The sequence below is a fragment of the Mus caroli genome, chromosome 17 (genome assembly GCF_900094665.2).
Source record: "Mus caroli chromosome 17, CAROLI_EIJ_v1.1, whole genome shotgun sequence".
NCBI lineage: Eukaryota > Metazoa > Chordata > Mammalia > Rodentia > Muridae > Mus > Mus caroli.
This window is the reverse complement of record NC_034586.1, coordinates 26,005,485-26,030,671: the sequence shown is the minus strand read 5'-3', so window position 1 is coordinate 26,030,671 and position 25,187 is coordinate 26,005,485. Positions and strand designations below refer to the sequence as shown.

The window sequence follows — 25,187 nt, the reverse complement described above, 5'->3', positions numbered from 1 at the left end:
ACCACATTTACATGTTGCTCTAACATGAAAGTTCCTAAACCCTGTCCTCAAGTAACCTGTTTACAGTTAAAGTGACCGAGCTTTTGTTTACACTTACTCTAATGACTGAGAACTTATCTAAAATTTAAACACACAAAGACATTAATGTTTCGCTTAAATAAAAAAGTTATATCTCAATACAAAACTACTTTTATGAAACACAAGTATTTTGATAACCTAGAGTGCTGGGCTTAAAGGGTAGCATTCAAGTTCTGCAAGACAGAAGGCACTCTGACACGGCGCCACAGGTCCTCAGACCACAGGTTACAACTTCTGGACGGAAGACAACAGTGAACTCAAGTTGCTAGACTTTCAAATCCTCCCTCCCTCCTTTCAAGACAAGCCCCTCATGTTACTCTTGGCAGAGACTAATCAAGAATGCTAACATGTAAAGAGATCAAGCTGAGTGACAGGAATGCAGTCACCAATCTCAACCTAGACACTCTGGCTCCGCCATTACCTAGAATGACCACAGTGCTTCACAGGGCCACTCATTGCAGGTAAGCAGCGCAATGTGTGCAGCATCAGTTCTTCCAGATGAGAACGTGACAAAGCCTCCGAACAAGAAGCAATGAATGTCATCTTGGGGATCAAAACCAAAGCCCCTTTGAGGAAAGTTTAATTTTTTTTTCTAATTTTAGACACTGCTTTTGTTGCCTCATAACAAAGTACATTTAATATGGATATGAAATCAGGGACTGTCATCTGTCTAATTTAGGCTCTGATTCTGATTCTACAGGCTTAACTAAGGCCCAAATGGGATTTGATTATTTGCATTTCTACCATCAATACAAGCATGATTTTCGTAACACTGATGGTGACACTCAGCATTGGGCGGTTTTGTTTTGTTTTTTTTTAATTGTTTTGTTTCATTTTCTTAAAAAAAAAAAAATCGAACAGGCTGGAAGAATTTCGCAGAGGTTAAGAGCACTGACTGCTCTTGCAGAGGACCTGGGTTTGGTTTTCAGCACCTACACAGTGGCGGCTCACAACCATTAACTGGAGTATACTGGGGTATCTGATGCCTGCTGTGGCCTCTAAGAACACTTCATGCATATGGTGCACATGCATACATGCAGGCAAAACACTTATAAACATAGAAAAACAAAAGTATTAAGAGCATTCTCATAAATCTTATCTGCAATAGGAACTACAAAGAGCTGCCCTCCTCGGAAAAGGAAGTGACCTGAGTCCCTTGTGTTAATAAGAGGCTTCAGGAAGAATGAAAGGATGTCTATCCAGACCAAAGGTGCTGTCTTGGTACAGTTTAAAAAGGAACCAAGAACAGGGCTTCTCTACCTCACTGCTCAGTCCCTCCACTGCACTAGTACTGGCAGTGTGTCCAAGTGTCTCTGTATGAAAGGCCCTGCTGCACACAGGCCACACCGCCAGGTCTTAGGGAATTCTCTTTGCCATTAGCAATTGGGAATGTCACAATTTGAATTATGTAGTCAAAGGGCTGCACTGGTATTCTGAAATCTTAAAAGCCCTTCACTAAAGCGATGTCTATCACTCTAGTGATGGAAACATGAAGCAGCTTATGGAGCAACGGCGGAGATGACTGTAAAGCAGAAAGCTATATGGTTGGTTGATTGGTTTGGTTTGGTTTTGATCCTGGCAGCTGTTTTCAGAGAACTGAATAAACACAAAATATATTTCTGCCTAGTTAAAATGTGACTTCTAGCACATCAAGTGGATGCCTCTCTTATGCCTTTTCAGCCAAACATTTTGTCATAAATAAAGCATGGGATTACCTTAAGGTCATCAGTGCCAGCCATTTCCTGTACCTACACCAAACAAAAACACGGCAGCTGCAAAGGCTGTGTTGATGTGACATGACGTGCTTGCTCACTGTGGCCTTTACCTTCAGACAAGCACAGAGCTTTTAATAAGGCAACTCTGAGTCCCTCTCTGAATCTGCAAAGCACTCACAGTGACAAGATTGCTTCGAACCCGAGTCAGATCAGCAATAAGTGGACAATCTTACAGCTGCTGTCAGGGAAGACTACAGAAACAAACCTGTTATGTTTCAGGCCTTAGAGACCCTGGACAGTAAATATTAGAAGTTCTCTAGTCTTCTCTCTTGCAGAAAAGAAACTTAAAAGGAGAAATTCAGAAGATAAAATTAAGACCATGGATACAAACTTCCTTGACAAGAAGCAGATGGCTACCTACCCAGAGTGAGACAGGCACGAAGAGACAGATGTCACTTCAAAATGATGAATACACACAAAGACACACACAAACTTCAAAATTCTTATGCCTTGAGATTACTAAATTCTACCATTAAGCATTAAATAAGTTAAATAGGAGCTATTGAGAATTCAAGCAATAGTTAGTTCTTTTTTTGTTTGTTTGTTTGGGGGGGGGGGCACGGTTTCTCTGAGTAGCCTTAGATGTCCTGGAACTCTCCATAGACCAGGCTGGCCTCAAACTCAAGAGACCTGTCTGCCTTTGCTTCTGAATGCTGGGATTAAAGTTGTGTACCACCACTGCCCAAGCATATAAAGTAGTTCTAAAGAGTATAAAAACTGACAGTAAAGCAATATATATTTAAAGTAAAAACTGGCTGAACCCTGCCCAGACAAGCACCATGCTAGGCGCTCTGAAGGTGAGGGGAACAGTATAAAACAGAGGCTTTGCTTGTTGGAGCCTGGTCTCAAAGCTGGTAGAGAGAGATGAGAAGCCAAGCCTAAAGGTAACAATAAAAGACAATTTGAGAATGAGTGTCACAGGTAAGTAGTCCAGGAGTTCCGTAATGGAAACAGTCAGCATAAATGAAATGATTCTGAGCTGGCCACAGGGAGCATGAATTGAATGGCTCTGTGAGTGCCCGGTGAATTCTGGGCAAAGCAAAGCTGTGGTTTGGGTTCAGAAGCAGGCAGACTGCCACACTAGGGGCTGGCTTGGGAGAAAATCTGACACAAAGTTAAGAATCTGAGAGGACATGAAAGTAGGAGTGCAATGTGGTGGGAAGGAAGAATGGGGAGGGGGTGAGAAATAGATACGGCACAATACAATGCATGTGTGCATGCCATTTTCAAAGAGTAAAGTATTACTTAAAAAACAACCTGGATGCCCGCACTGCAAGTGGTGAGTCAGCGAGAGAATCCCATCTCAGACCTCACACCACTGGCACTCATCTGGCAGGTTGTTTTGTACTGTGGAAATAGCAGAAGCGAGAAGAGGTTATGGATACAGTCCTATAAAAACAGGGTTGGCAACAGCATCTCCCCAGATTTAAATTTTTTCCAGTTAACTACATACAGGATCACAGAGGCAAATTAGGAACTATAAACACTACTACAGGTAACTTAAAATTAAAATTTGGGAGGAGTGGGAAGGAGGGACTCTGAGGGAGAGACTGGTAAGGAGAACAGCATTTGGGATGTCAATAAACAAATGAAATGAATAAATAAAAAATAAAGTGGTTAAAAAATTAAAATTGATTGTTACAAACTTAGGGCTGGGGAGATGGCTGGTTCAGTGAGTAAGAACCTGCCGTGCAAGCATGAGCTGAGATCCCCAGTGCCCAGTTCTAATTTGGGTGCTGTTAAGCACCTGCCTATAAGGCCGGCTCTTTCACAGAGGCAGAGACAGAAACCTGGATCAAGCTGCCTAGCTGGACTAGCTAACAGGTGAGCTCTGGATCCATGACTCTCAAGTAACAAAGCTCTCAACAAACAAAGACAGAGAGCAACTGGAAAAGACGCCCCGTGTCCATCTGGGGCCTCCACATGCACCCCACACCCCACCGAGTTCAAATGCCAGCAACCACATGGTGGCTCACAACCATCCATAAGAGATCTGACACCTATTCTGGTGTGTCTGAAGACAGCTACAGTGTTTAACAATAAATAAATCTTTGGGCCGGAGAGAGCGGGGTTGGAGAGAGCATGGCCCATGGCTGGAGCAAGCATATATCCTGAGTTCAATTCCCAGCAACCACATGATGGCTCACAACCATCTGTACAGCTATAGTGTACTCATATATGTAAAATAAATAAGTAAATCTTTTTTTAAAAAAGGAGAGTAACATAAATAATAGTGGCATAGAAACTTAAAGCTGTCAGGCGGTGGTGGCACACACATTTAATCCTAGCACTTGAGAGGCAGAGGCAGGTGGATTTCTGAGTTCTGAGGTCAGGCTGGTCTACACAGAGAAACCCTGTCTTGGAAAAAAAAAAAAAAAAAAAAGAAAAGAAGAGAAGAGAAGTCTTAAAGCTGCAGTAAAACTGTCAATAGAACGGTTTTAGAGTTGCATGGCTGTTGATATATACACTAATTGTCTATTTTGGCTTAAACGCTGTAAACCATAGCAGCCAACCTGATGATCAAGCCTGTGGTATGAGCCCACAGGCAGCACACACAGAGACTATGGTGTGAGCAGGCAGGCAGCACAGTCAAGTGGGAAAGGAAGGACTCCCGGGCAGGAAAAAGTAGGACAACACAAAATATAAAGTTTGAGAATTCCCTTCTACAATTTTCTATGTTTATATTTAACAAAGACATTATCAGAGTACTTGAGCCTAAAGGCTAAACAGGAAAAGAACATCAACAGGCAAATATGTCATTCTGTTAACCCAAAAACTGAAACTGCAGTCATAGTCCCTGCGACTGCCTGGAACTGTGGCAGCAGGTGAGGCTCTTGCAAATGGTGCTTGCACGTTGATTGGCTCTTATTTTTGACAGGTTAAAGGTCAACTGACACTGCAGGAACTTCAACAAGGTAGAGCAGAAATAGTCTGTATACGCAAACACTCAAGTCCTGCATACAGACAAGAACTGACTTAAAGATGGTCCACAATGACTCCTGAATGACAGCTATTTGATTCAATAAAGCACATTAACGGGCATCCCGACTGCACTGCAAAGTATCAATCTATGAGAACAAGGCCCTAGTGAAAGCAGCAAGCTCTGTAGAACCAGCCTTAGAACTAATAAATAAATGTACTAGAGGAAAAAAACCTTAAATTAAAATCAAGAGACATTTAAAGTTTGGGCATTCTTTATTACGGGAGAGAATCTTCCACTTTGAGACTATTATATATCAGAAAAGCTCCATCTGTTGTATAATTATCTCTGATAAACGGCTTGATGCCTCAAGCTTCATTAGAGAAAAGAGAAGAAAAAGGCACATACAGAGAGAGCTGTAAATAAATCGCCCTCCATATTTCACTTAAAACCAGCCCAGCAGGAAACCATAAAATATTTTTAATAGGTAATATTTTCCAAACACTTTACTGGAAGCTGCTGGCCTGTTCTGTCCAATATCTGTCCTACGACAGAAGCCAATCTGAAAAGGGGTAAACTGGCTCCCCTTACAGATTACTAGAAATTTAATTGGAAAATCAAATAAAAAGCTTATCTACTTGGTAGCAAAGTGCACAGAGCAGCTCAGACTTTGCCAGAGCCAACAATAGGCCATAAAGGACATGTTAAGAGGCATTAGAACCTAGAAATGGTGACTTTCTTCTACAGTTCTAACACTCAGGAGACAGAGGCAGAAGACCACAAATATGAGACAAGTCCAGGCTCACTGTGAGATTTACCTTCAACACCCCACCCCAAACCTCCATTTTTAAATCTCTGGTGCAAAGGACATCTCAGCCAAAATTTAGGAACAGCTCAACAATGTTCTCATAGCATCAACTGGGGAATAATGTCATATATTAAAGGAAAAGTCAAGAATTTGATGTCAGCTTGAACAACTTGTCTCATTTAGGGTTACTACTAAATAAACAAAACTCCACAATTAAAAGCAAACTGGATAGAAAGGGGCTTATTGGCTTACACTTCCACATTGTAGTCCTTTACTAAAGGACACCAGGAGAGGAACTCAAGCAGGGCAAGCACCTGCAGGCAGCAGCTGATGCAGGGGGTCATGGAGGAGCGCTGCTCTCCATGGTTTGCTCAGCCTGCTTTNTTTTTTTTTTTTTTTTGGTTTTTCGAGACAGGGTTTCTCTGTATAGCCCTGGCTGTCCTGGCACTCACTTTGTAGACCAGGCTGGCCTCGAACTCAGAAATCCGCCTGCCTCTGCCTCCCGAGTGCTGGGATTAAAGGCGTGCGCCACCACGCCCGGCTTCTCAGCCTGCTTTCTTATAGAACCCAGGACCACCAGCCCAGGAGCTTGCTACACTATTAGGAAAATGCCCTGCAGCCAGATCTTCTCAGTTGAGGCTCCCTTCTTTCAGATGACTCTAACGTGTGTCAATTTGACACAAAACTAAACAGGACAACAATAGAATAAGAGCTAAACCCAAACTCAGGTGAGAGAAGATTTGATTCTAACAAACGACTTAAAAGGATAGTTAAGGAGCTGGAAAAAACAAACAAACAAACAAACAAACAAACAAACAAAAAACCTATCAGGAAATTAAGGAAAGGAGGAACCAAAGCAGAAACAAAATTAAGACCTGTAGGTTGGGGGTGGGAGAAGTACAAGAAAGTTAAAAAAAAAAAATCAACAATAATAAAAATAAGGGAGGAAATTAGAGTCAAATAAATAAAATCAGAAACATTAAAAGGTGGCACAGAAATACAAAGGATCACCGGGAACTATTACAAATAGTTCAAATAGTTACAAATAACTACTCACCCACAATCTGGAAACCCAAAGAAGATGATCAAATTCTACATTAAACCATGAAAAAATAGAACATCTAAACTGACCTATTGTAAGCCAGCAAAACTTAGTAACAAAAAAAGAACTGGACGGCATCACCGCATAGTCTACCAAACCTCTAAAAGAAGACAACACCAAACATTTGTAACCCACCTCAAAAACTTAAAGGGGAAGAATTCTCTCAAACTCATGTATAAGATCATATTACCTCAACACCAAAGCAGACAAGGACAGGTACACAAAAAGGAAAATTACTATCTCTGATAAAAACAACCCATACATTTTCTTAATACAAGCGACCTCAACCCCACAATGGTTACAAACTATGAACAAGACCCAGCTCCTGGATACAGGATGGTTCACGATTGGCAAGTCGGTGAGTGAATCTGTGTACCACACCAGCAGAAAAGGGATAGCAGACAAAGAAAAGACAGTAACACACAGCATCCTATCCAGGCACTGCGGCTCTCCCCGAGACCTCAGCTCTCAGGGGCGGCTCACACAGGAGTACTGTTATGAGCTTGAGACCAACTGGGCTAGTGAATGAGACTCCCAAAGTACAGGAGAAATAAACACTTTCCACAATAAAAGCTCTGATGAATGGGGCATATAGAAAAGATTATACAATAACACAATTAAGGCCATATGTGCCAAACACACAGCAAACAGCATAACCAATGAGGAAGTTGAATCCATTTCTCTAGGATCTGAAAGAAGAAAAGAAGGCTCTCTACTCTACTGCTACCTCTATACAGCACTCTACATAAGTCCTAGCCAAAGCAACTATGTAAGGGAAGGAAAGGCCATCCAAACTAGAAAGGAGGAAGCTAAATTATCTACTTCCTTGACATGCTGTTAACATCCTTCTTCTCTTCTGAAATGATTTTCACACCCTTCCTAGGTCCATTAAACAAGTTATAATATTAAAATCTCCTTTTCTGGAATGTTATAACCTATCCCTGTTCACAATACTGTCAGATTGCTCCTTCAAAAGGACAGTGACACTATCACTGTCTCTTCATTAGAACCACAGCTATTGTTCAAAGTCCCAGTAGCTTGGCTGGACATTCATTCAAGCTTGGTAATCATTAACTTTCCAACTTTATTCTCCATGAATGAAGAGTCACTAGCCAAGAGAAACTCCAGGCAGCTTTTCTCCACAGTTCACACTACATGTGTGAAGTGTCTCTTCACAGCATTCTGTCTTCAATACCATTTCTGAGTGAGCCAGTGCCTTTCAATAGCATTTACTACAAACGCTGACCTACTAACATTAAGTATACACAGAATGTGTCAGGCTTCTAACCCCAGCATCCCGGCAGAACTGGGCTGGATCACTTCCAGTGTAGAGTTGCCCTGGGCAATATAAGATGTTAGCAGTCCTCTCAGTCTCTCAGCATTGTGTTGCTTTGAGAGGAAAAAGGGGAATAATCACTCCTGTTTGCCATCTTCTGATTTAAATTAAATGTCCCTGCTAAACAATAAACTCTCTAAAGATCTTCTGTTTTATATTCTCAATATAACTGAATACAATAACATGTGAAAGTATTTAAACAAATATTTTTTTCCCTGCTAACCTTCCCCAAATTAGTAGACTTGATAGCCTAAACTATTACATTTCTAAATAGCCATTAAGCTTGAAACATAAATTCCAACCTTAAGGAAAGCATAAGAGGCAAATACTATGAGTTACATTGTGTCCCACAAGAAATCATTGTAGCATTATAACGACTATGTATCACATACAAGGGTAGCAAGAGGACCAGTGGTATGGCTCAATAGATAGAGGCACTTATACACAGGATTGGCTAACTGGGTTCAATCCCCAGGTCCCTTAGCCTAACAGGAAATACATACCTACTCGCTTACATCCTCATATTCAAAACACACACATTCGCACATGCACGCAGTAAAATATTAAACACGAATAAAATAAAGTATCTCCTACTTTCTTCCCACAGCCTGTGTTTTCTTACCTAAGTGTAAACTTAGTCAAGGCCAGTTAGCAGAGGCAAGAGTTCAATCTAAGTCTAGGTCAGGTTGACGTTCCCAAGACTGGTGATTCTAAATGCTTGCTGTACAGCAGAATTCTCCACAGACTTTAAAGGCTGAATCTTTGAGCTTCCTTCTCTTTGAAGAGTTAAATTAGGCTCAAGGATGATAATAAAAAACTAAAATTGTTTGTTAAATCCTCTGTGGAGAGCTAGTGAAATATCTCCATGGGTAAAGGCACTTGTCATGCAGCCCTGATGACCTGAGTTCCAATCCTGGTGGAAGCAGAGAACTGGCTCCAGCACACTGTCCTCTGCCCTCTATGATAACCATGCAAGTGCACCTCACCTACATGCACAAGTCTTTCAAAAATGTAATAAAAAAAGATTTCTTTAACTATTCCCAGTGGGTTCTAATGTGAAGGCAGAGCTGCTAACCGCTGGAAGGCTGGTCCTAAGAAGACCTCACCTGCTCTGGAGTGGCTGCACTTACTGACTTGCACAGCACAGCATTCCACACCCACACACTTGTCTATACAGAATCTGAGTTAAGCCTTCCTGAGCAAGGCTCTCACGCTGATGCTCCTGGGCTGCTCTACGACTCTCACAGATACTTACATTCCTCTGTACTCGGTGAAGTTACATTCAGTTCTGTCGGGAGCGACTGCTGGCTGGGACTAAGAGTTGGCGTGGTTACAGAGGTATTGTTGTTGTCACTGGTGGTCTCTTCGGAAAACAAATCTGATTGGCTGTTACTTGTACTTGGGGTGGAATCATCATCTGGTTGTTTCTTTTGAAAATCTACAGAAAAAAGGGTAAGAAAACTGGTTAATTGCAGCCCTTACATCAGAGCAGCCACTAGAAAACATTAATGTTAGGGTCAGAGTCACATGAAACAATGGAGGAAGGCCACTGTGGGTAACTAAAAGCAAAGCGCAGAAGTGAATGACTGATGAAAAAACAAACATAAAACCATGGGCATGATTTAAACTTTCAAGTTATATATTAATACCCTCTGTGGTTCAGATAAGGATAGAGATTGATTTTAATACTGAACTTTGAATACACAAAGATGTTCTTCAAGAGTAATCAGTAGAAAGGGGAGGGGGAGATTGAGACCTATTGGTGAGAGGTCAGAAGGAAAATAGCAGCACAAAAAAATAGCACCCTAAACAAAAAACACATTAAAAATGGCAAAAATCAGTGAGTGCACATATATTATCAGTAATGAGGATAGATGTAAAAGAAATGACCACAACAGCGAAAAGAAATGGGCTGCATTTAGTTTACAACAGACATAAAAACACAAGGAGGTTGGTTTTCTAATTAGTGTTCAATTCAAGCTGACAACACAGCTCCTGCCCCCAGGCATAGAGCAGGCATGGATGGGAAGTGCCCCCCACCCCAGGACTCAGGGAGGGGCCAGTAGGTCAAGTCCACCCAGTCCTGTGCTGTTTCTTTCCTGTATATATCTCCTAGACAATTTCTTTTTCTTTTTCTTTTTCCCCTCTTTTTGCAAACTCTTGTGTTGAGGGCTGACTTTTAGTAGATCACAGTGAGGGAGCTGCTCTGCTATGTATGAAACCCCAACCCAGAAGCAGGTCCTATACGAATGGTTTAGCAACAAGTTCTACACGAACGTGCATTCAGTATGATAGAGACACTTTCTTACTCAGTGTTTTGACATTTAAAAAATGATTTATTTCAGTATTATTATATGTCAATTACCAAGAAAATGCTATATAAATAGGATAAAATAATGCCCTTTGCATGTTATAAAATATAAAACTTTTGCCAAGCGTGGTGGCGCACGCCTTTAATCCCAGCACTCGGGAGGCAGAGGCAGGTGGATTTCTGAGTTCAAGGCCAGCCTGGTCTACAGAGTGAGTTTCAGAACAGCCAGGGCTATACAGAGAAACTCTGTCTTGAACCCCCCCCCCAAATATATATATATATAAACTTTTATACCATCTTATTAGTACACCTATGTCAAAGGTTAGTGTCTTTCCACAACCATATACCATACAACAGGAAATGTTACGAGGCTGAAACGACATGGAATAGAATCTAGTACACATTGAAATGGAACCTAGTAGAGTCCTCAAATCCTTGAGACAGACAGATACCAACTTTACTCAGGCACAAGAAACTGGAAATGCTTGTGCCCCCGGGTCATCGTACCTTCCCTGCTGCCCCCTGCCCTCCTGCCTCAGAGCATGGCTCGGCACATTTATTTCATGCAGTACCTGCTTCCTGATCCACACCCAGAGAGGACTGAAGCAGGAAGACTCAAGAACCGCCCCCCGAACCCCCCAGAAGGTGACAGGGCGTCCTAGAGCTGCCCCAGAAGGCGGTGATAACCAAGGGTCCACAGACAGCTGCTGCTTCTTGCTTCTGGTCAGGGACTAAAGTTTGCAAAACTTGTTTTTCTATAATTCTAAAATAAACAGGAAAGCTAGACTCCATTACCACACATGAGGAAATCAGGACTAGCACTCCTTGCTTTCTACCAGTGCTGTTAATGGTATACTCAAAAGTATAAATCTATCAGCTAATCCACTTCATTGTTGCTACTCACTTTCCGCAATTCTCACCATCTAAGCAGGATGAGTTTCTGAAAGGAGATCAATCAACTGGGAAGAAAGGAAGCTTGTTTTTCAAGACATGACATACAATGTCAAGTTCTCACTGCAAAGCAGCCTGCGAGGTCCAGGCCCACCGCACCAGTGAATAAGAACCCTGGTACTGTTTTTGCCAGTTAGCAACAAGACGGAAACACTCTGCTGAGCCATCACTGAGAAAATCCAAAGTTCAAAATAAAATAAAATAACATGGAGCCGGGCGTGGTGGCGCACGCCTTTAATCCCAGCACTGGGGAGGCAGAGGCAGGCGGATTTCTGAGTTCGAGGCCAGCCTGGTCTACAAAGTGAGTGCCAGGACAGCTAGGGCTACACAGAGAAACCCTGTCTCGAAAAAACAAAATAAAATAAAATAAAATAAAATAAAATAAAATAAAATAAAATAACATAAAATGCTAGACCTGTGCATACTGCATGTTCTCTATAGGCCAAGACAGGAGGATGGGGGAGGGAACCTGAACAACCCTGACACACAGATACAATGAGGGAAGTCTCAGCAAAACTGTACCCCTTCCTCCATTTTAATCCTAGACCAAAACATTATTAGAATTCTTTTAAAAATAATCTTTTTACATAATTATTTTAAAAGTTTTTTATTGCCAGGCATGGTGGCGCACGCCTTTAATCCCAGCACTCGGGAGGCAGAGGCAGGCGGACTTCTGAGTTCAAGGCCAGNCTGGTCTACAAAGTGAGTTCCAGGACAGCCAGGGATACANAGAGAAACCCTGTCTCGAAAACAAAACAAAACAAAAAAAGTTTTTTATTAGATGATTAACTAATAAACTCAGTTAAATAAAATAGCTATAAGACACTGCCTCAGAAAAAGATAGCTATGAGTTTATAACCACGCAAGAGTAACAAAAACAAAAGTGAGAATCATGGTTACACCCATCTGTCTTTTACAGCTTACCAGTCCCAAAACAAAATGGGCCTCAAGAAATGTCTGACACTCCCTCCCTTCCTCCTTCCTTACCACTACCCTCTACCTCTCTCCAAAACTAAAAAGCCAGGGCTGAAGAAGTGACTGAACAATTCCAAAGGGATAAGTTCAATTCCTACACCTACACGGCAGCTCACAAACATTTGTAACTCCGGCCCCGTGGGATCAACCTCTTCTGGCCTCAGCAGGTACCCTAGGCACACATGTGGCATACAGATAAACATGCAGGTCAAAGACCCATACACAATAAATAAATAAATAAATAAATAAATAAATAAATAAATAAATAAATCTAAAAATGCTGCCATTCAATCACACATAAAACACCTACCAATTACTCTTCTGAAGCGCTAACAATTCAGTGTCTTTATAAGGACTCTGGGTCCCTTATGGGTTAGCATTTATATCCATGAGTGAGCAAAATCCATGCATTTCTATTTCCATCATCACTAGAGATGAGAAACTCATGGCATTGCTCCAACTTACTCAATAGTGACCTGGCTTGCTGTAACAAGGCTTCTCCATCACCACTGCAGACATGAGAGATCAGTGAATGGCAGCAAGCATGGCTCCTCATCTCCACTCATCCCATACCGAGTGGGACATGGTGGGGTTGGGTAGCTGAAAGTTTGTACCGAAGCTGGGTCTTGGGCTGCAAGTTATTCTGAAACACGGCTGGGCTCACCCTCTGCAGCAGTGCCACCAAAGGACCCAGAAATGTCAAGCTTATATACAGGAGGGGTTCTCGACATTTCCACATCTCCTCTCCAGTCTTCAAACCCTAACTGCCCTTAGCACACATTTCAACTCTCCGTTGCCACAGGAAGCTTTTCTTTGGTATCCATACCAAAAAGTACTTCATGCTTCAAGCAGTCAGCTACAGGAAAAAACAATGTTGCCAAGAGTTTTATCTCAACCCACTTATAAATAAAAATTCATTTCCTGTACCTCAAAAGTTTGGTTCATTCAAAGCACTGCATAAAAACTTCCTTTGACAGAAGCGAGTTCTCAGCTCCCTCCCCCGTCTTCCCAGCTTACGTGTATCAGACACTAGAACCCTACCAACCCAGGTATCATACCTTAAAAAGCTATAAAACCATGAGCAGTAGCAGGCCAAATCATAAACTAAACTTCAGCCTTCTGATTAAAACCTTAATAAAATTGTAGGTGTTGGATGTTACCCTGAGCAAATGGTCTAAGAAAGCACTGGCTTAAGCAAGAGTTAAGAGCCAACAAACTTAGTTACAAAACCCTGCAATATAGTCACCATATACCCTACTTAAAGGGAAAACACATTTCAATGCAGCTGGATTTATTTAAACTCCTTTTATGAATATTCTCTTCTGGCTTTGTTAATAGATGAAATGGGAAATTCTGGACCGGATTCTTATTTTCTCATGGTGATCAAGATAACCATCTCTCTCTCTCTCTCTCTCACACACACACACAGAGAGAGAGAGAGAGAGAGAGACAGACAGACAGACAGACAGACAGACAGACAGTCTCTGATGTGGATAGATGAATCCTGTGGTACTGGGTGAATATGTATTGTTGACATGGGCACAACCATGTCAAAAAAAAACCCATTGCCTCAGACCCATGGAAAATGGCAAAATCTTCCCCTGGACAGGTTCAGAGGCTTCCTCTGGTCCAAATAGGTTGGCAAATTAATATGTGTGAGAACTAGCAACTGCAGAAGTGAGTACCTAGGGTGTGTAGTAGGTGCCCTCTACAGGAGGAGGCACAGCCCACTAAAGCCCAGCTTGTTGCATATGTCTGTTGTTTCTTCAACTGTTTCACTCTTCATTCCCACATTGCCCTGGTCAGGTTTCCAGGTCTAAGCCACAGACAGAGAAGGTTCCATCTATGCACTTCCTAAGGAACTAAAATAAACCCCGTTTTCTGCCCTTCCACTGTCTCATGGAACTGGCAACAGCATGCACCTAGAAGCTGAACACAAAAGCCTGGGGGTCATGTCTCCATATTCTCCTTTCCTTACCACTCCATCTCAAATCCATCAGCCTCATCGCTCACAGCAGCTGGCCCTCTCTGGCCGACACACTTCTCTGTGCTAACGTCTTACCTGCAGATCCCATCAGCTACAACTTATCAGAAACCTTGTGTCCTTTCTCGGGTCACTGTAATCTACTCTCCATATAGCAATTAGAATCGTGAGAAACAAAGAAATAAAACTCCCTTTAAAACCCAAATTTTGATGTCAGTTCTGTACCTAAACCCTCAAGGCTCCTCTGTTGCATCTACAAAACTTTACAAGGCTAAAAAGCTGGAAGTCCCCCAAGAAAGACTTCTGAGGAAAGGGTGAGATGATGGCTCAGCAGGGAAAAGGGTTGCCATGGAAATTTGGTGATCAGATTCTAAACTCCAGAATTCACAGCAAAAGGAGAGAACTAACTCTTAAAACTTGTCCTCCAACCTACATACACGTTCCATGGCATACAATTTAGTGGCCCAGGCACGCTCCATTAACACACCTCACATCACATGAACAGTATAAATTTTAAGGGAAAGGGCTTCTGCTGCCTTTGCATCTTAAGCCACTAACCTTCCTCACTTGTCCCTGCTGAAAGCCATTCTCTGCCTTTGCTGCTTTTCCAAACACCGCTTTCTCCACTCAGAAAACTCTGACATCCCATGATGGAAACGTAAGCTGGGGTCCACACTGGTACCCACCACTCACCTTTCAGGACTGCACACAAGCACCACTTCTTTGGGGAAGTCTCATATAATGAACTACCTAGATTTGTTGAGTTTAACTTGCTGGATCCTGGTGAACATACAAAGTTTAAAGGTATTAATGTCCTTAGACACTAATGGAGTTTAAATTGTTATAAAATTTATTTATAAGAAGCAAGAATGTTTCTGGCCACAGGATAATCATCAAGCATCGCTGTCAAAAAGCAAATGCCTGGGTTTTACAACTCATTCCTGCACTTGAAAGACAGACAGACAGACAGACAGACAGACAGACAGACAGACAGCTGAAAAACCTGGGGAGGAAAAAGTCTTTTCAAACATTCAATATGGGTAAAACCGGTCCTGACAGGACTCAGAAAGTCTCTAAAGTTGCCTCCTGATGTGCATAGATTCCAACACAAAGCTGCCAACTTGTCCTGGAGAACAGAGACTTAGACTGGCTCTTAAGCCAAACACTGTTTTCGAAACACAGTCAACAATGCGTGAAACTGACAAGGTTTGTTATGATTAGCAATTAAATGTATTTTATAATCTGGTTTCTCACTGAAATTATACAGGACAGAAATTCTTCACACCCAGGCAGAAGACTGCTCAGAGTGTGAACCAGCACAGGTGTCTGCAGGGAAGCTTGTTCCTTATACGGCACTTATTGTGCAGACTACACAGTTTCTGATTTACAAGGCATAAATTAACATCTAACATTACAGCAAATATCTAACAATCCATTAGTATTATTGCAACATGCACCAGAGACACACTTGCCTCTTGGATTAAAGCACAATATGCACCAATTTCAAAAAATGGAAAATACAAATTTTGACTGTTAGGACCTTAATTTAGTCTCAAAAATGTATATTTGATAATACATGAATACATATATACAGCTCAACAAGAGTCCTACATGTACAGTGGAAAAATTAGTAAAGTAACACAGTCAAGTTAAAATCTTGTGCTATGTTTTAAGTCTTCTGTTTGTTACTAAGGGTGTGACTCAGTGTAGAGCACCTGCCTCTATATGCAAAGCCCTGGATTCTACCCTCAGGACCAATATCCACTCCTAAGAGATTACTCTTCTGTTTTCTTGTAACTGATCCTGATGCCATGAGAACTGAACTCCCTCCCTAAAGGCTTTAGCCCCTGGGATCTGTCATTAACCAGCTAAATGGCGCAAGTGTAGTATGAACAGCCATAGAGGTGGGAACCTGAAAGATGTGTCAGCTCAAGCCCAAGGCTTCAAATGTACCATAAAAGGCCTCCCATAAAGAACTAAGAAAGCATTGGGAAGTCAATTAGAAAGGAAAGGTTATTCCTCTTTCTATAGCATTGTTTTATAGCTGTATCCAGTCCTTATGGCACTCACTAACCATTTGTTCTGAACGCAGGCTGGCTCAGAACCCAACATGCAGGCTTGAACTCAAGAGCAATTATCTTTCTTTGGCCTCCCAAATGCTGGATTCACAGACACATGCCACCACATTTAGCATAACCCTTCATTTGGCCATGTAGACGTGACAGGAGAAATGACAAAGAAATTCCCAGGGGGGCTTCCCCCTTTAGGGAGAGGGAGGATGGTGGTAGCAGACAACAGAGACAGCGCCTGCCCACCAGCATCTCCTCTTTATTTGAGCTTCCATTTGTGACAGGTCCCAGCATCCTCACCCACATACTCACTCATCGCCATCTCATGGAGTGCCTGTCACTGACGAGGAATGCACGTCACATCAAGTGGGATGGGTTAAGTGCACTTTCACTTAAACTTGTGAAATGTTCAGCACAAATTACTATTCATCTGTTTAAACATGACCAAGCATGGTAAACTTAAGAAGAATAAGCTTTTTCCCAATAAAATTTTGCCCAATAAATAGGCCAGCTAATGACTTAAACCAAAAGAAATTGTTTTAAAGAATGAAATGATATGTTTGCTAACAATTCTTTTTTAAAAAATGAGTGATGGGTTGTTTTTTTTTGTTTGTTTGTTTTTGTTTTTGGTTTGTTTTTTTTTGTTTTTTGTTTTTTGTTTTTTTTGAGACAGGGTTTCTCTGTATAGCCCTGGCTGTCCTGGAACTCACTTTGTAGACCAGGCTGGCCTCGAACTCAGAAATCCACCTGCCTCTGCCTCTGCCTCCCGAGTGCTGGGATTAAAGGCGTGCGCCACCACGCCCGGCTTTTTTTAATTAATTATTTTTTGCTGTATATATATAGATGTACTGGGTTTTGTTTAGAAAAGGCTACAATGATTTTCACAATATCAAGGCTGTTTGTGTTTTACCAATGACACCAAAGTGGCAGAATTTAGTCTATGAAATTCATGATCTAATAAAGAGTTCCATGGTACTTACAAAGAGGCACAAGAAAAAGAAAAGCCCGTGTTTTCTCAGCTGAATAGTTTGCACTTATAGTAGTGAAGAAAACTGTTACACAGCTATTCTGCCTCCTGCCTTGAAATAGTCTTCAGGAGCATGCGTGCTAAGTTCAAAGCCTGGCTCTTCCTCTGGCTAGTTATGCGACCTCAGGCAAACCACTGAGCTCCTGTTTCAGTATCCTTTTTCTAGGAGAGAGACTACCTTATCTACTGAGCAAATCATCGTGAGGCTGAGACGGGCCAGGCTGAAAAGCCTTCTGGTTAAAGTAGGAGTGTTTATGGACAGTCAGTGCTTGTCAGCCTGTGATTGCTCTCTACAGAGACCTCCTACAGACATCAGCTCACCTCTCCCCCTGTGCTTGGACCTAAATAAACCACATCACGTTCCAGAGATGGCAAGAGCAGGGGCCCTCCATTAGAGGTGGCACCCAGCTTTCCCGTGTTTCTCATTCCCTCAGCACTCATACTCAGTGTTCAGGACCCAAACTGCAGTATGGAATCATGAACACACTTTAATGACTAATACCAACTACAAATACATACATACATACATATCCTCTAGGTTTTGAGTATCTTAAGAACTTCAAGGTTCTTATTGCAGTCACTCTACGCTAAACTACCAAATGACCCTAAAATATAGAGGTTTCATGGTCTGTCAGTTATGTTCATTTCATAGATCTACTGTGAGTAGACAGAGCTCTACAACCTGTAGTCCAGACCAGGTGAATAACTGGTCCTGATCAGAGTACTCTGGTGTTAAGAGAAAGGGAGACACATGGGACCACACCTTGGCTCTTAAAATTTCTGGCCTTAAATGGCATGAGCTCCTCATTCACATTTTATTGGTTTAAAAGTCAGTGCCAGTGAAATCCTGGTTATTGGAGGACAATCTACACCACTAATTTACTAAACCAGCACAATTCTAACCACAACAACAAATACCTGTCCTCGTACCCAGGTAATTCACCCCTCATCAAGAAAACTTCTCTTTGCAACAGACTAAGGCCACTACACAGAACTATAGCTAACCAATGTGCAGAGTTGTGGAGCCCGGTCCCATGGCCATCGACAACACACTCTCACACCTAAGCCCCCGTGAACACTGGAGAAGAAAGAGAGGGTAGGAAGCCTGGAAGAGTCAAAGGATCAGGGAATTAGCTGTGAGACTGTGTCTCTTAGGAACAAAAGAAACTACACCCATAAAGTCTCACCAACATGACTGTTCAAATGGTTCCATCAAATGGCTCAAATGAGGACAACCATCAACTTGCCTAGTGAGGACAGTCCTCACCAGGGAGGAGCACACCAAACTGCCCTTGCCAAATGGTCAGCCCTGAAAATATACATAGAAGTAGCATTACACTGACTAAACACGTCACATTTGAGGATGTAGATGCATATACAAATACACGCATGCATACAGTGACAGCCAGTGGAAGAAGCAGCAATGAATATACAGCAGAGTAGGGGTGGGTTTAAGGGAATGTCTTGAGGGAGAAAAGGGAAGAGAGATGCTGTCATCAGTGGCAATCTCAAAACTGAACCAACAGCAGCAGAAAGCCACTGTGCAGACCGATGATAACGGCCTGGAAGCAGCACAGTGCTGAGAAGAGCAGCAGACACTCAGGAGCTCCAGCAGCACGGGGCCTGTGCACAGGAGCTCTGCACAGAATCTTAGGAACTCTTGTACACAGGACTGTTCATGAGTACAGGCACATTTTCATCTCAAAGAAGAGAATATAGCTGTTTTATTTTCAAGAGTATCATAGACAACAGGAGCCTAAAGGAAATCAGATGGGGTTTAGAGTAAGCCAAGTCTCAAATCAAGCCGTTGCAAGTGATTCTGGTCGTGACTGATGTGTGAATCTAAAGTTTCTATCAGGATCATTACATTCTATTAGGACCTTATGCATCTGAGTGAGTGAATGAGTGAGTGAGTATAGCAACCACGCTAAACCAACACTTGCTTACTGACAAGAAATCTCCTTTCTAACAACCATGGTTTCCAGGCAATAGAGGGCTTATAAATTCTACAACTGATTGTCTGAACTGAAATTGTAAACTTTGTGTTTTAGCTTTAGTCATACTATATTGACCTTACTTCGGTTATGTCTGTCTGCAACTAAAGCTACTAAATGAATGCATTAAAACATGTAAAGTTTACTATAAAGTGAAAACAAGATGTCTTTAGATACTAAGTACCTTATACCTAATCTAATCTAGTTTATATAAATTTCACTTAAAACAAGTAAAACTGGTTAAACTAAAGTACTGGTGCTATACTTTATTTGCAAATGTGAATAAGGCATACTGAGTGGGAGAGGTAGACATTTATCCACCTGAAATTATCTTTAAAGCAAATTCCGTTTGCTGTCAGTAGTATACAGAGTGAGTGTGTCCTGTGAGGTTAAACTCTCAGGATTGCTCACTGCTACTCAATGCAGTCCAATAGCTTAACTCTTGCATCAGAGATAAGGGGCTTATGGTAACGTTGGCTAATGGGGAAAGTAAGAGACACTCAAGTCCTCGCCATCGGTCCTAAGCTTTCACAGATAAGGTCCTTGGTATAAGCAGCCACTGAAACACACCATTTGTTGGCTGTTTCTAAAACAAAACAAACAAACAAAAACCTATTTGCTACTTATCCTCCAACATTAAGAGCCCATTCGATGGACACACTATTAAGCTTTGATTCTGCTTTGAATCATGGAGAGTCCAGCAGACAGCCAGCTAACCCTGAACTGCAGACAGACAGACATCCCGGCTCTGCACTTCTGAGTAAGACTCTTCTCTTAGCCTTGTTTAGGCCTCTGACTTCTCCCTTCGTGCAGATTTCTTTATTTCAAAAGAGAAAGTCAAGCTGGGTGTGGTGGTGCACACCTTTAATTCCAGCACTTGGGAGGCAGAGGCAGATCTCTATTGAGTTCGAGGCCAGCCTGATCTACAAATGGAGTCCAGGACAGCCAGGGCTGCACAGAGAAACCCTGTCTTGAAAATAAAAAGGAAAAAGCCATTGTTCTCACTAGAGCGCCTGTAAATCACATGCATAACAAGCTTAACATTGTTTACTTTTGCTTTAGAAACAGGTCATGAAAATCAAAAGTATCAAAATCTCACTTTTTATTGTGGGTGATCTCACAAAGAAAGGCATCTAAAATGGCCCCCGTTAACACCGGCAACTGTATTTAAGTGGGGAATATGATGACCATGAGAATGGCCTGGCTCCATGAGGGACCAGGGCTACACATCCCATTGTCTCTTTCAGAGCAGACAACAACACACAGAATTATCAGACAGGATATTAGAATTTCTAATGAGAGACCATAGTTATGGAGGACTACTCCCTAACACACACACACACACACACACACACACTTTACATTTCCAGCCAGCCAAAGAACACAGGCAGAAGAAGCATCAGCTAAATAGAACTGAATAGGTTTTAAGTCAAGATGTGTCAGGTTTAAGTAATAGATCCAAAAATGTTCTGAAAGTACGAGACAGACACAATGACCAGAGGCAGCTGAGGAGTGTAATTCTCTGCACACTCCCATCCTTCAACTGTCTCAGTACAAATCATATATATCTAAAACGGTAAGCCCAGAAAAGAAAGAGTAATTACCTTTGCATCTTTAAATGCCATCAAAAGGGGGGAAAAATCTCCCAAATACAAGCAGCCCCAAGGCTCCCATCCAGGTTCACTTGACTGTGTGTGCGTGCGTGTGTGTGCGCGTGTGCGTGTGTGTGATGCTGTGGTACAAACTCAGATGAAAGGCCGGGGTGGGTGTGTGTGTGTGTGTGTGTGTGTGTGTGTGTGTGTGTGTGTGTGTGATGCTGTGGTACAAACTCAGATGAAAGGCCGAGCACAGCAGGAAGGTGGAGCACATCCCCAGCTTCCTCTCTAACCTGAATTTATCAACCTGATAAAAGTCTACTCATCTTTCTTCTTGACAAGGAAAATCTCACTCTTCAGCAAAGTCCTTGCTCGGTCGTTACAGTCGGGAGTGAACTGAGGCTGGAGCATTCTTGCGCTCCAGAAGCAAATAACTTATAGAATTATCTACAACAGAGTCTTAAGTCTTGGCTTGGGGTTTATTTTTAATTCTAAAAGCATTATCAAAGGCAGCATCCACCTTATAAAGAAGAAAGCAGAGGGACGCTGGAGCGGTGTCTCACTGGTTAAGGTACTGGTCCCTTCTGCAGAGGACTCAAGTCCACATGATAGCCCACAACCATCTACAAGGCCAGGTCGGGGGGTTGGGGGGGGGGTGCACATGTGCAAGTGCACATACACACAGAATGATGAAATGGTAAAATAAACAACTGCTCAGCCTACAGGAAGGAAATGTAGGAAGCACCTTGATAGGTTTTGCTCTTTTGTGTTGCATGGAAGCAACTAGAACATCTACTGAGATAAAATAAAGATTGCTACCTGCATACAATGGGATGTTGAACAGCCCTAAAAAAGCTGTATGACTGAACTTTAAGGACATATGTTAAATGAAATAAGCATCCCTCTTTCTCTAACACACACACACACACACACACACACACACGACGAATCGTGGTGAATGCTTCTGTTTACATGTGGTACTTAGAATAGAGAAGCTCAGAGGCAGATGCAGGAATGGTAGCTGTCAGGATCCTGGAGAAGATAGTGGGGAACTGTTTGATGGGATGGGATTTCAGAATTGTATAGTGAAGTGTTCTGAAGTCAAGTCATAACATCATCTGCTAAAATGATAAACTCATCTTAAATAAAACTTTCCAGAATTAAAAATGTTAAAGCACATATAAGTTTCTGATTCTTTTTAAAGACGAGCCTGACAAGAAGAGTCACGTCAACACTCTCTGTAGCGCTCGCTGACAACCATGATTTTCTGTAGAAGGGGCCAAGGTGCATGTGTAGACATGGCAACGGCAGGAAAGGTGGGCTCACAAACCACTCTCTTTGGTACACTACCTCTGCATAGAAATAAGTGACCTTAGGTTTTCCTTCTAGAATTTGTGTGTCCATTTTTTCTCAGACATCTCAAAATGAAACGCAGACAAAACTGCTCATGTGCAAGCAAGGGGACGAAGGGTGGTTCTCTCTCTAAAGTCGCATCAGGACTGACAGGGTTTTGTTGTTACTCTTGTTTTTACATATGCATGGTCTTCAATACTATTTAAAAATAAAACAAAGAATATGACAAATGCCATCTGTCCATAACCCAGACCAGAGTCTGAGATCTGCCATGTCTGTTCTGCACACACGTGTTATCAGAAAGTTTGTTCTAACAGTCATCACCATGATGCTGGAGAGCATCCCTGAAGGCCACACATTTACATCTGCATTATCTGTGCACTCGAGGTCTGAGTTCACATTTTATAGAAATGGTATTCTATTGCATGTTGTACACTAAAACTAGCTTTTCTTTGATGCTGGGTTTTACATATATCTGTGCTAAAATATACATGTTTAATATACTCAACTTAAACTGAGAATAATTCTACTTTATGAGTATCATATTCTTCTTGCACCTTGTGAAGCAAATCATTAAGAAAGCTAAAAAAAAAAATCCTCAACAAAGGAATAATAAAAAATGGGTATGAAGCCAGATGTGGTGGCATACACTTTTAATCCTTCACTCAGAAGGCAGAGGCAAGCAAATCTCTGTTAGTTGAGACCAGCCTGGTTTACACAGCAAGTTCCGGGATAGCCAGGGCAACACAGAGAAACCCTATCTTGAAAAACAAAACAAATGAAAAATGACAATCTGTGAAGAGTAAAGTCACTTAAGTCACTACATGGCATGTGTATATTTTGAAGCTGGTTCTAGACTGCTTCAACCTTCAACATGCTACGAACCACTATCAGACACAACAATTCTACAAACTGTTGTATCATGGCATACTTTCCAAATAATCCCCATATGCTTCTAGACTGTCCTTTCATAAGGAAGTGAATTTCAAAGAAACCATATACTGATAAAGGCAGACCTCATGTTCTCTTTTTAAAAACACATTGTTTAGTAATATACAAAGAAACAGAGAGGAATGCGTGATTTGAAATTCATTGTAAAATTCAGAGACCTAACCATAGAGCCTGTTGATCCCAGATTAAGAAACCTGATACATGTCTGATTCCCAGCCTACTCCAGACCTGCCACTGTAAGTCTGTGGTTTTACTTTTACTGTTTCACTCTGGCTAACCCAGCCAGACCCCAATGGGCCTGAGCTTCAAACCTGAGTTTCACCCAGGGTGTGACCTGACAGCTTCAAGAGACAAGGACTGCATCCAGGCTGTCTGAGGTCAGCCTTGCTTTCAAGACTTCTGCACGGAGGAAGACATCCAAAACATGGAAGACTAAGTTTATCTGGCACAGACAAATGGCTATGAAGGTCTACTGGTATCAGAGGAACCACTGACAGTTCTACATCATATAAATCATGACAGAAAGGATGAAAGTAAACCATCAAATAGAGAAACGACTTGCAATTGACCTCTCAGATGAATGTCCATCTGACATACTCAGATGGTCCTCTCTCAGAAGACCGTCCATCCTAGGAGCCTCGGTTCAACTTGACCACTGGAAAATACCACAGCTGTTACCATTGCTGGGAGTATTCTCTCCAGTCCTAATTAAAACGGTACATTTGCTTATGTCTCCGTTGGAAAGGCTCTTTCAAGTGGCCCTGCTTCTCCACTTTGATTGCAATCAAATGGCTGCACTGTTATCACCTCAGCCTTTCTCTCCAAGAAAAAGCAGAATGAGCCATCAACAGGGGAAGAGAGAAACAGAGTCTCCTCTGGGAGTCTTTACACATCTTTAAAATGGCAATGGGAGAAAGGGACAGAATGCCGTGTAAAAGCCCAAAGCACTTAGATGCAGGAACGAATCCCCTTAAAACCCAGTGTTCTGTACTGGGCTGCTCCAGGAATGCTACTCTCCTATGTGGACTCTGCCTTTATGCTCCAGCCAACCTTTCTGCTATCCTGCACTTACAGTGTATCCTGCCCTCCCTGGTGGCTAGTATGATCTAGATCCTATGAAGAAAAAGCCATTCCCTGTCAGAAAGGATTAAATATATATATATACCTCATTTCTGATTCACACGATGTTTGCAATAAACATTAAAAAACTGAGTTACAGGCTCTTGTCACTTACACACATAATGATTTGGTTGTGATTTGAGGCATGATCTAGCCCTGGCTGACCTGAAACTCTATATAAACCAGGCTGGCCCTAGAGTGCTGGAATTAAAGACAATATGCTACCACACCTTGTGCATTTACACAGCATCTGGCTAGTCTCCAGAACAACTGGCACAAGCTGCACATCTACCCTAAGGAAACCTGACAAGGAAAGGGCTCACAGAGCCCTCTTTCCAGTTAACAAGTGTCAGCAGTAGCTTGTGGGAACCCTATCTGGGTCCATCCTAATGACAGTCCCACAATAGTCTGGGTATGGGTGCTTCCTTTGTCAATACTAAAATTAACTATCTGTTACCTGTCTACTCTGGTTTTTCAATTGTATTATCAGTATCACCTAAGTTCATTATCATGGAGAAAACATATCAAAAGTTGCTTATTCCAAGGGGCTGGAGAGATGGCTAAGTGGTTAAGAGTGCTGGTCACTCTTCCAAAGACCCTGGGTTGGATTCCCAGCACCTGCCTGGCAGCTCACAGCTGTCTGTACCTTCAGTTCTAGGGTATCTGACACTTTACATAGCCTACGTGCACATAGACACACATGCAGACTAAACATCTAAACACATAAAAAAGTTTAAAATGAGCCGGGCGTGGTGGCGCACGCCTTTAATCCCAGCACTCGGGAGGCAGAGGCAGGTGGATTTCTGAGTTCGAGGCCAGCCTGGTCTACAAAGTGAGTT

The 25,187-nt window shown here is 42.1% G+C and overlaps 1 protein-coding gene across 2 annotated transcripts in view; it reads right to left on the bottom strand.

The window, feature by feature from the left end:
* The window catches only part of Zfand3 (zinc finger AN1-type containing 3), a 203,349-nt gene that overhangs the window by 56,586 nt on the left and 121,576 nt on the right, over nt 1-25,187 (bottom strand). For both annotated transcript variants that reach the window (XM_029471010.1, XM_021186522.2), the window contains exon 3: nt 9,275-9,457. In XM_029471010.1, coding sequence (XP_029326870.1) covers nt 9,275-9,457 — 183 coding nt within the window. The remainder of the gene's footprint in view (nt 1-9,274; nt 9,458-25,187) is intronic.